General features: G+C 46.0%; 1 protein-coding gene across 1 annotated transcript; it reads right to left on the reverse strand.

Annotated features, from left to right (window-relative positions):
* Window positions 1-1,294: 1,294 nt before the first annotated feature.
* On the reverse strand, window positions 1,295-3,030 carry THRSP (thyroid hormone responsive). The gene is made up of 2 exons (XM_032770886.2): window positions 2,579-3,030; window positions 1,295-1,581 (listed from the first exon to the last, which is right to left on the reverse strand). The coding sequence occupies exon 1, from the start codon at window positions 2,993-2,995 to the stop codon at window positions 2,603-2,605; it is 393 nt and encodes a 130-aa protein (XP_032626777.1). The 5' UTR covers window positions 2,996-3,030; the 3' UTR covers window positions 1,295-1,581; window positions 2,579-2,602.
* Window positions 3,031-12,376: the final 9,346 nt, after the last annotated feature.

Genomic DNA, 12,376 nt, shown 5'->3' on the forward strand with positions numbered 1-12,376 from the left:
ACTAATGGGAGAGCAGAACCCCTTTCTTTCATGTGATCTACAAAAATTGTTGTGCCTCTGCCCTAGCAGTGAACAAACAACATTCCCAGGGCTGTGTTAAGATCAGACAATTATGCTGCACAACTCAAAAGCCTGGGTATACGGTGCAATGTACAGTAATTTGGGAGTTCATAGAAGCAAACCAACTGACAAGTAACAAATGGTGAAATCAGCAAGGCATAGCTTGGCTCTGTTTAAAACAGAGGGGAAAGGGAGGGGGCATAACTTTTTGTTAAGTGATTGAAGCCCCTTATTTTTATTCCTGTCCTTTGACTATCCCATTTGTGGCGTGGTATGTTTTGTGCAAATACAAGCAGCCAGCTAAAGCTGTTTGTTAATGAACAATAGGTTTATCCTGCACCCAGAAGCCCTGGACAAATATCCTCTAGTAGATCTGCGAGTAACATTTACCTGAATGAACTAGCACTGTGCTGACTGCTTCCAGCAGTCACCACCTTCCTTCCCAAGAGCTGAAGTACGTCCCCTCCTGCCTAATTCCTGGACAACCGGATCTTTGCTCATGGATGGTGGGTATCATAGGCTGGGGGGGCTGTGCCTCCACACACAGCCTGGCATGGCCCTACCTACGCTCTGCCCCCAGGTCTCCTCCTGCCATGGGGATGTGGGGCAGCTGGCACTGAGGCCTGCTGGCCGTCTGGCATTCTGGGGCTGGGGGCACTGCTGCTGCATGGTCCAGTGCTCAGGCTGGGGCCATGGTGGGGGTGCTCTGGGCTCCTGCAGGCAAGAGGTGGAGTGGGAGGGGTAGGGCCTTGGGTAGAAGGGTAGGGGCCAGGGACTAGCCTACCACCATGGCTGGGTCATTGGCTGCCCATGACTTTGCTGGTTTAGGGAAAGGAAAAACCCTATGAGTAAAATGCTGGCCCCCTTGAAGTCATGACGAGCATCCATCCCATGTCATTTTTTCTTTCCCTCCTCTCAAAGGAGAAATTGAGTGGGGTTTTAAATAGGTAATTTAATGTGTTACATCCCCTGTGTTCTGTGGGTGCTTGAGAAGCAAATTGAAGACGTGCACCTTTATACTTGGAGTGGAACGTGGTGAGGTTGGTGAAGTATTTAGTTCCTGGGGGAGTTCATTCCACAGCCTTGGACCAGCCCTTGAGCAAACCCTGTCTCCTTCCCAGACAGCCTTTATGCTTGAGGTACAGAGTTACACATGCCTGAGGAGTATTTCAGTTTGTGATGTTTTATTATCAAGTAGTGGGTGGAAGCAGCACACTTTCAGAAGTATAGTGACAAGTAAGAAAAGAGATTATCTTTCTATCTTACCCGTGATTTTCAAACTTTATACAGCAGCAGCATAATACAATGATTTTTGCCTTGGTAGTTGAAAATTAACATGCATATGAGGTATTTGAGATGGACAATGAGTTCATGTTACAGCAAGGAATGATCACATTTATTCTGGCTATTACAAAACGTTGGCTATCAGATGGCCAGCATCTATGGTGTCAGTCAAGTAATTCACCAACAGTACTTGCCGGAGGACATCAACTGCACGCAGCACAGGGGTGGTAGTGTGTCCTGTGGGATAATCACAAAATAGTCAGCAATTTTGACATGTTCTCTTTTATGTACATGTTTGAGGAAGTACTGATTTTGATACTGCATTTATTGTCATTCAAAATAGCCAACACGGGGCATTTCTAGGTTCCAATGCTTGAATCATACCTAACTTTTTAAATTACAAAGTACTGTTTTTCTCAAGTCTTTGCCACATACTAACCTCCATTAATCCTCCACTTATTACAAGAAGTACAGGAGATGAGGTTTTCCCCTGAAACATAGCTCTGTTCCTATTAACTACATACATTGTGAGAGTGCCTAGAGGCCTGAATCAGCATCTTTGTGGTAGTGCTGTACATGCGCACACGCACAAAATAGAGTCTTGGCCTCCAAGAGCTTGTCTCTGAAGGAAGCATTTGAACTTTTCACTGATCAGTTAATTTCAAACTTGAAACTTAATTTCAAGTGTGTGTATTTTTCTAATGTCAGAAAATGAATGTAATCTTTATAGAGCAGCCTTCAACCCCAGAGCACTCTGCAAACTACAGTACATCTAGCAGCACTGTACTGTAGCCAATAGGGTCTCCAACATATGGCACGTCCAAGGATGCTCAGCCAAAACACTAGTCTTACTACAAATGTGCTGTGTTCTCTTGTCTCTTCACACAGCAAAAGAGAAAACCTTAGTTATTAAGGTCTCATCTGAAAATTGGTGGACAGTGTGAGCTGTCTGCCTTAAAACAAATAATCAGATCCCTCTTTAAAATTATCTTTAAGAGGCAAGTAAAAGACCCCGATTTGGTAAAATGGATACAGCACAATTTCAGTACCTTGGAAGAAAGTGATTAAGCCTCCCACTAGGATTTGAACCTGTGGGTCCTGCTGTTTTTAGGTGCTGATAACATAATTATCAGTTAAGCTAGACCGATAATCACTTAGATTTTGGAAAAAGGGGAGTGGACACTATTTGGCATCTCAGAAAACTTCAACACAGATATAATGGCTGAGGTCTCACCTTTTGAAGTTATTGGTGGATGTTTCACCAGGTAAGCGTAATTTCACTCTGGTTGATCTGTCCTATAATTTCATTGTATTTTCTGGTCAGGGTATTGGCTTTTCTGGTCAGATGGGTCAGGACCCGATACAAGCCTGTAAAGTGATGATAAAGCAGTCCTTCAAGATCGGCCTCCTCTCCATTCTCTTGTACTTCCTCTCTGCTGGTGATTTGGTGTTTGCTTTCATTTAGAGGTGCCAGTCTACCCTCCACCGCGAGTTTGATGGATTTCAGTTGCATGTAATACTCATACAGGTCCCTGTTGCCAAAATCACCAGTGGATGTGTCATCCTGTTGTTCCAAATAGACACCTCTGAGGAGGCTGGGAAACATAACCGCTTGTTCCATCTTGCGGATTGCAGAGAAATACTCTTCCATGGCTGTAGTTGAACGGCTTCTCCGGCTCTGAATCTTGCTGGTCTTAACAGGGATGCTGGCTGATGGTGCTGAAGCCTTTCAGGCTGCTTGGCTGTTATGATGAGGGTGAAAGGAGCACAGCGAACAGGTGGTTTTTAACAGTGGAGAGAAGGGGTGTGTATACCAGCTAATCACACCACTGGGTGTCTGCAGGTCTCAAAACCTGCTTAGTAATCTGTTCAGGGTCAGCATTGGGTCTGTATTTGCAAACTGGACCTCACCCCAAATGACTTAACTAAATTTCAGAACTTGACCTTAAAGCAGGAATTTCATAGGTCATGTTATCTTTCAATGACCAGATAAGAAAATGACCATGAAGATAACTGCTGATCAGAACAGAGTTTTCCCTGCCCCCTTTCTCAACCCCCAAAAGCTGGTGTCTGAAAAGCTGATGCAAGACGTGAAGGCTGCAGAGTAATGATTTCCCCTTTTTGTCCTGACTTATTAAGTTTGCACATATCTCTGCCTTTGCTGGCAAGCTGAGTAACCTTGAAACCCATACGCCTATCTGGCACATGAGACTCAACAAGCATGTGTCTCACAAGTGATCAGCAAACCAGGTACATTTTATTAAGCTGAGACTGAGAGAGAGTGGGAAGTTTGTTGGGGGAGGGAGGGGAGGAGAAAAATTAAATGATGAAATGACAGGATATGATATCTAGTTAAGATCTCTATTAGCAAGTGATCCTAGATTTCACTGTGTGAGAACAGACACAGGCAAACCATATTTCCAGTTGGTTGAGAGAATTTATTTTTAGCCATCTTGAAGAGACACTCCTTTGTTTTTTGTTTTTGGAGGATGGTACTACGGTAGTGTGGTGAGGGCCTGCCTGAGACTGGAGCCCTATGATGCTAGCCCCTGTGCAACTTTATGCTATCAGACAATCCCTGCCTTAAAGAGTTACAGTCTAAATAGAGCAGGCAGATGAGAGGTGGGAAGGAAACAGAGGCACAAAGAGGTGAAATAGAGCCAGGAATAGAATTCGTGTCCTCTGACTCCCAATGCAGTGCCTTAGCCAATAGATTATGTTGCCATCCAAAAACCTTCCAAATGTTCTTTAAGTGGCAGACGAAGAGAAGCAGCCCAGTGGAGCTAACCCACTTGAAAATATCGTTCCCAAATTCATGGCAGAAATGAGCCCCACCTGGACTCCATTAATTAAGCCCACCAAAATAAAGCGAAAATAAAGTGTTGTGTCGTGTTTAGTACATCAGCCGTCTGCTCTATTCTTGATTCAGTGCTTCCTGGGGCCAGTCACTGAATTTCTGTGTCTTGATTTTCTCCATCTGTGAATTGGGAATAACAACACTTCACAGGAGTGCTAGGAGGCATTCTACAGTGTCCAGTATTTGACAGGTATCCTTTTCATAATGGACAACCTCTTCTTTACTTATGGTGTTCCAGTGTCCTGTTTTTGCTTGACTCATTAGTTACTCCCTTCTCTTTGCGGGGTTAAAAGAGTGGGCTAATAAATGTAGTCCTAAGCTGAGAACGAATTTTACAGCTGAGCATGAATTGTGTGCATTGGCTTGGTCTCACTGATGATAACAAAACTACAGCATGAATGACTCCAAGTCCCCAAAATATCTCCTGGAAGGATCCTCTTGGAATTTTTTTTTTTTATTACCTCCATTCTTTTGTGGCTTTCTCAGTTATTTAAAGGCACAGCGTGGGTGGCAATTTTGCAACAGAAAAGCTTCAAAACCAGACTCCAATGAGAAATTGCTGAGCTGGAATTGATATGAAAACAAGATAACAATCAATTTAGGCTTAAATAGGGACTGGGAATGGCTGAGCCATCTTCCCTTGTAAGTATTCTCACACTTCTTATCAAACTGTCTGTCCTGGGCTATCTTGATTATCACTTCAAAAGTTTTTTTCTCTTACTTAATTGGGCTCTCAGAGTTGGTAAGACAACTCCCACCTTTTCATGCTCTCTGTATGTGTATATATATATCTCCTCAATGTATGTTCCATTCTACGCATCCGAAGAAGTGGGCTCTAGCCCACGAAAGCTTATGCTCAAATAAATTTGTTAGTCTCTAAGGTGCCACAAGTACTCATAATCTTCCCTGTGATTTCCTAGCACACGTGCTCTTCCTGGGCCAGACCCTCAGCTGGCATAAATCAGCACAATGCCATCAATTTCACTGGTGCTATCTATGCCAATTTACATCAGCCGAAGATCTGGTCCAGTATTCTTAAATAAAGTGGCTTATGGACTACCAGCACTCATAGATTTTAAAATATGCCAGTTTAAAAGGAAAAACAGGATCCATCTGGTTCTAGATCCCATAAATAACTATTTTTTTATAGTCATATAGACAGAGGTAAAAAATGCAAAGATCTACCATGTCACCCACTCCTTGCCAGGCCAGGCTTGTCCTCTTGCCAACATTTTCAAACTTGAGAGCCTAAAGTTAGGCAACTACAGGCCACATCTTTAACTGATGTAAATTGGTGTTGCTCCCATGAAGTCAATGAGCTATGTTAATTCACACTAGCTGAGAATCTGTCCCCATAGTCTCTAGTTAGGCTCCTAAATAAAAGTGGCTTAATTCTCAGAGGTGCTGAGGTCTCACTCCATCCACTAGAGGTCCCTGAAGACTCAACATTTTAAAAACTCAGCGTAGACCAGCCCTTAATCTGTAGTGGAGAGAAGTCTAACTGTTTTGGGTTTCAGCTCAGCAGTTTCTTGTTGGAGTCTGGTTTTGAAGGTTTTCTGTTGCAAAATTGCCACCCGCACTGTGCCTTTAAATAACTGAGAAAGCCACGAAAGAATGGAGGTAATAAAAAAAGAAATTCCAAGAGGGTCCTTCCAGGAGATATTTTGGGGACTTGTTGGAGTCATTCATGCTGTAGTTTTGTTGTTATCAGCTTCCAGACTCAGTGCCTCTCAAGTCTGGCCTCCACTACAGAGGAATTCTGTCCTGTTGATGTAGGAGCATCTTCATTACAGCACTACAGCTGTAGCAATGCAGCATTTTAAGTGTAGCCCTGCTCTCAGCAACTGCTCTCAACTGCCTGCTCTGCAGCCCATTAAGACTAATAGAGCAGGTATAGTTTTTAAATCAGCTGTTAATGTCTAGTGCAGGGGTTGGCAACCTTTCAGAAGTGCTGTGCCAAGTCTTCATTTATTCACTCTTATTTAAGGTTCACGTGCCCAGTAAGACATTTAACATTTTTAGAAGGTCTCTTTCTATGTCTATATATATTAACTAAAACTATTGTGTATGTAAATTTAAATAAGATTTTAAAACATAGGAAGCTTCATTTAAAATTAAATTAAAATGCAGACCACCGGACCGGTGGCCAGGACCCGGGCAGCGTGAGTGCCACTGAAAATCAGCTCGCGTGCCGCCTTCGGCACCGTGCCATAGATTGCCTACCCTGGTATAGTGCAACATGGTAAGGAAAAGGGGCAGCTTTGCAATAGAAACCAAAGCTTGCGTGCTGGGTCAATGAGGTCCCTTTAACATAGGGGCGGGCAACTTTTTGGCCTGAAGGCCGCATCGGGTTTCAGAAATTGTATGGAGCGCCAGGAAGGGAAGCTTGCCTCCAAAACAGCCAGGTGTGCCTAGCCCCCCCCCATCCCACCCCCGCTCCTCGCCCCTGATGCCCCCGGGACTCCTGCCCATCAACCCCCTGTTCCTGACAGCCCCCCCGACCCCTGCCCCATCTACTCCCGACTTCCTGTCCCCATGACCCCCGGAACCCTGCCCCTGACTGCCCCCGCCACCCCATCCAACTCCTCCTCCTTCCTGACTGCCCCCAGAACCCCTGTCCTCCATTCAACCCGTTCCCAGCTCTCTGACCACTCTGACCCCTATCCACCCCCACCCCCTGACCACCACCCCGAACTCCCCTGCCTTCTATCCAACCCCCGCTGTCTGCCCCCTTACTGTGCTGCCTGGAGCACCAATGGCTGGCAGCGCTAAAGCCGCACCGCCAGAGCAGCAGGACAGGCAGCTGCGCTGCCCGGTTGAGCTAGCCACACCACCGTGCAGCACAAGCACCGGGTCAGCCCAGCTCTGCAGCTGTGCTGCCCAGGAGCTCACAGCCCCACCGCCCCAGAGCATTGTGCCGGCAGTGCAGGGAGCTGAGGCTGTGCGGGAGGGGAACAGCAGGGATGGGTCGGGGCTAGCCTCTGGGCCAGGAGCTCAGGGGCCAGGCAGGAGGGTCCCGACTCCCCAGGGCCGTAGTTTGCCCACCTCTGCTTTAACAGCCTGATGAAGGAGAAGGCAAATACTCTGCACATGCCCCTTAATAAAGCCTTCTGAAAGGAGCCCTTTGTAAGCAGAGCCCAGATAAGACCTATGTTCCAAACTGGAAGTCCTGAGTGACAGCCACAGTTCCTTCTGCTTAAGGCCGCAGGCTTCCCTGTGGTTGGGCACCTCTCTAGTGTTTCCCCTGCTTGTTCAGGCTCTCTCCCTGGCCTCCCTGGCCTGGAGAGCTCTGCAATCCTTCTCTCATCTGCCTTGAGCGAGCAGAAGTACTGCTCCTATCTTTCTGCCTTAGGGCATCCTCTTCAAGGTCAGGCTCCTAGGACCCTTTTCTCCTCAGGAGCTTCCACCTAAACTCTCCTATGCCATTTATCAGGTTCAGGTGTTCTTGCTCAACAACTGTCTTCCAGCTTTGTCAGGCGTCTCTTTCCCACATGAACTTAGCGTCCAGAAAGTGGGGACCTGCTTATTCCCTTCTAGCTTAATTCCTAGCTTAGATCTTATCACGCTGCCACCAACCAAAATATAGGTTTGGTAACACTCTCTGTCCCCCAACCTTTCCTGGGGAACCAAGACCCAGATCTCCTGGGTCTCAAACAAAGGAAATAAACCATTCCCCCTCCTTTCTTCCTCCCAGATTCTCCACTCCCTGGGTTCCTGGGAGATCACTGTGATTCAAACTCCTTGAATCTTAAAACAGAGAGGAAATTCACTTCCCCCCCTTCTTCCTCCTCCAGACTCTCCCTGAGAGAGAGACACTGATCCTAACACAGGGAGAAATTAACCTTCCCTCCCTTCTCTCCTTTCCCTCAACCAATCCATGGTCTTACACAAGAATTAAAAAAAAAATCAATCAGGTTCTTAAAAGAAAAGCTTAATTAAAGAAAGAAAAAAGTGAAAATTATCTCTGTAAACTCAAGATGGAAAAATGTTACAAGGTCTTTCAGCTTCAACCTAGACCAGAGGATTTCCCCTCCAGCCTAAGTATACAAGTTACAGCAAACAGAGTTAAATCCTTCCAGCAAAATACACATTGCAATAAAGAAAACAAACAAATACCTAATCCGCCTGCTATCTAGTACTTACAGTATTGAATAGAAGAGACTTTTCAGAAAGATTGGAGAGCATATCTGGTCCTTTCCAGATCCCACAGAGAACAAAAACAGGACAAAAGCACAAAACAAGACTTCCATCCACCAAGATTTGAAAGTATCTTGTCTCCTGATTGGTCCTTTGATATAGTCAGCCAGGTTCACTGAGCTTGTTAACCCTTTACAAGTAAAGAGACATTAACCCTTAACTATCTGTTATGACAAGCTGCTCGGCAGTTAACCTAACGCCAGGCAGATCTGGATTGCTCATTCCCTTCAGCAGAGCCTGCCAGGTATGCGGATAGCTGGCTCCTTTAAGATTTAGTTTTGAAGGGAATAGGAGGGTTCCTGGAGTGTGTTAACACTATATTCCGGCATAGGAATTAATGAGGGAGGGATAGCTCAGTGGTTTGAGCATTAGCCTGTTAAACCCAGGGTTGGTGAGTTCAATTCTTGAGGGGCCATTTAGGGATCTGGGGCAAAAAATCTGTCTGGGGATTGGTCCTGCTTTGAGCAGGGGTTAGACTAGATGACCTCCTGAGGTCCCTTCCAACCCTGATATTCTATGATTCCACTGGTAGAGGGTAGTGTAAGGTGCCCAGGTCCAAGGAAAGGTTTAAATAAAGACATTCTCTCCCACAACAGGCAGGAATACCTATGCTGCTTTGGACTAGTGCTAATGGGAGTGAGGTGTGTAAAGTCTTAATACAGCAATGAGCTCCACACAGGGTGAGGCAGTGACTGTATATAATAAACTGTGTGGGGGTTTGGTAACTGCTTCATCCTTCTGGGTATTTTTCTGTACAAGTCCGTGAGAGAGCACAGTGGGAGCTGGTCCAGCCTGCGCTGCTCAGCTCCACCGAGGACCCCAGGGCAATCAGTGAGAAGGCCCTAGCCTATACGCTAGCTCTAATCCTTAGCTCCACTGAAGCACTACAAGGGTTTCCCCTGGGCTGCAATAACCTCCCTGGACTCTGGGAAGGGCTACACAGCCTGGGGCTGTATCATCTTTTCCACCTCATTGCATGGGGCTGGATGGGGTCCTTTTCCCCAGCCCATCCTCTGGCCCACCCAGTCACCTCCTCCAAAATGGACCCCAGCCAATGCGTTGGGTCTGGAGGGAGTCAGGGATTGTGCTGCTGGCTGAACCCTTGTTCGGACGGAACCATTTTAAGGCACACACTATTCCCTGTGCTGTGGGTTTTCCCAGTCCTGTCCAGATTGGCAGCATCAACCTGATTCTAACAAGGGATTGGAGGCAGTCCAGTGTGTTAGAATACTCCTGCTTTTCCTAAAGAGACTGGAAGGGAGACATCTCTTTCAGCAGCCGAGTTGGCTCATGTCAACACAGCTAACAGGGCTGCTGTGCTAGGGGGAGTTATAAATAACAACACCCACACAACTACATCTACTGAGTAATGGAAAGAGTGTGGGAAGGAAGGAAAAGTTGAAACAAAAGAGACTAGGAAATGCAGGACCAGAACAGATTGATGGTGTGTCTAGTCAGGGATCCCATCAGCTCTTAGCAGATAATCCAGAGGAAAGCATACCCTCGATAAAACACTTACACACTAAATGCCCCATATCTGTTATAAAGATATGGGCCCTGCACCAATACAGCTACACACTAAGTTTAATGTGACACAAGTGAAGGAGGCATGTGGACAAATGGGTACAGGAAAGGATTTGGAGACAATGATAAACTCATTTGGTTTTCTCAGGCACAGGAACATCTTGATAGCTCAGTGGGGCTATTTATAATTGATAGCAGCAGTTGTTAGTTTCGTATGCTCTCTTCTTCTCTCATGGGCTTCATGGCAAGGGTGAGAATTTTGTAAGTGCCACTGCTAAGGGATGTGCTGGGTGAGCCAGCTCCAAGAGGGTGGTCAGAAACCATAACGCACTTTGTACCAGGGTCACCAAGCAGCGATGCTCACTCCTCCGGCAAGAAGATGCTGATAAGCAATTTCCATTGTGGGAGTGGAGTCCCTACATTCCAGGGCAGCTGTCACAGAGCCTGCTTGGGGTGGATTGGCATTCCTCAAATGGGGTTTGTGTACCTAAAAGGGTGGAGCTGATAAATGGCTGGGAAGCAAAGGGTGGGACCCACAGCAATGTTTGTGCAGGCTGAGACAGCTTCTATTTAAGTTAGGAGTGTTTCACTGAGGATCAGATAATGCAAGGTGCTGATCCTTCACTCACTGCTGCAGACAGTGGGAGTTGAATGTGGACAGCACCTCGCAGGAGTGATTAGGAGCTACCAGTGGTGACAAATGATGGCTCATTACATGACCCTTAATTGAGGAGACAGTTAAGTTCAGTGGGGTCAGTGTAGCAGGGTCTCCTATTGCTAGGGTGACCTGGAAATTTGCAGACGTCAGTGAATTGGACAAGGTCTCCCAGGCATTAGTGAAAACTAATGAGCTTCTACTGTGCCGCCTGACAAGGCTCTATCCTGCAGTCCTTAGAAAAACTTCAAGAGGTGGCAGGACCAAGCCATCCCAGCCAGACATAAGCGGACCCAGTGGATCTCCCAGGCAGTCTTGATGGCAGAGTCCCAGCTGGCATGTAAAACTGCCATCACCAGGGTGAAACCCAGCTCCAGCACAGCTACCCCTGTAGACACAGGGAGGGGCAGTATGCAGCCGTCTGAGCCACTGAGCTTAAATCTGACCCTGAATTTACATGCTGGGGCCTCAAAGAAGTTAGAGATGGCCCAGGAAAGTGGGGGGTTATGACCCGAATTGGGTTTGGTTGGGGAGCTCTGCTGAATTGGAGTCAGTGAATGCCCTGTCAAAATCAAAGACAAAGCAGCAGGAGCTAAAAACAGGTATAACCTCCACAGAATTACAGATGCTAGCCTTGTAATCTCGCCCTCTTGCTTCTTCCCTAGAGTTGATTTTATTGTTCAGCCCAACTTAAAACAATCCAAGCAACAGGGCTCCTCCTGGGATTTTCATGGGAGTGTGCACAGCCGAACAGATATCCCTGGTAGGAGATGTTTCCTGATATTTGGTGTCTACAAGTTTTCCCTTGCCGACTTATTATATATTATTATTATTTGCATTACGGTAAGGCCCGAGAGCCTGAGTCATGGATCAGGATTCCATTGTGCTTGGCACTATACACACAGGGCAAAAGGCAGGGCCCCTGGCCCCAGAGAGCTGACAATCTAAGTACAAGATAAGAGACAACAGGTGGATACAGAAAGAGAGACAGGAGTTCCTCCTAGTTCTAGCCTACCCACTCTCCTATAGTTTAATTTTCTTATTTCACTTTATGTCACAGCATCAGCTTTCTTTAAGTATGTAATTTTTACCAGGACTTATTTTATTTTTAGAAAGAGCTATAAAATACTCATCTACCTATTGTTTGTCTAACAATCCAGAACAGAAGCGGCAGTTCCAATCTATTGGAAAAATACATCTGCTTTAAAAAAAAAATGTTTACAGCTCATGTTATTTTTCAAGCAGACCCACAATAAAAACTTGGAGCTGTTCCAGTTTGTTGATAAGTCCATATTTATACAACATAAAAACCACCTATTTATTCACAATAAAAGGCATTGCCAAGTTATATATTATTGGATAGGCACAAGGATCCCATCTCTTTTCAACAGAAGATCTGAAAGCACTTTACAAAGGAGGTGAATATCATTATCCCTGTTTTATGGGTGGGAAAACCGAGGCCAAAGGTCACCCATCACACCAGAGGCAGGAACACAACCCAGCTCTCCTGAGTATCAAGCTAGTGCTCTGTCCACTAGGCCGTACTAACTAATATTGCAGTAGTGCCAAGGAGCCTCAGTCATGAACTGAGCCCCTTTGTGCTAGGCACTGTACAAACACAGAACAAAAAGACATTCCCTGCCCCAAAGAGCTTACAATCTAAGTACACCACTACCTTGATATAAAGCCACCCACTATAACACGAATTTGGATATAAAGCAGTAACGCACTGCTCCGGGGGGGCGGGCTGCACACTCCAGTGGATCAAAGCGAGCTCAATATAACGCAGTAAGATTTTT

This window comes from Chelonoidis abingdonii, chromosome 1 (assembly GCF_003597395.2).
Source record: "Chelonoidis abingdonii isolate Lonesome George chromosome 1, CheloAbing_2.0, whole genome shotgun sequence".
Lineage (NCBI taxonomy): Eukaryota > Metazoa > Chordata > Testudines > Testudinidae > Chelonoidis > Chelonoidis abingdonii.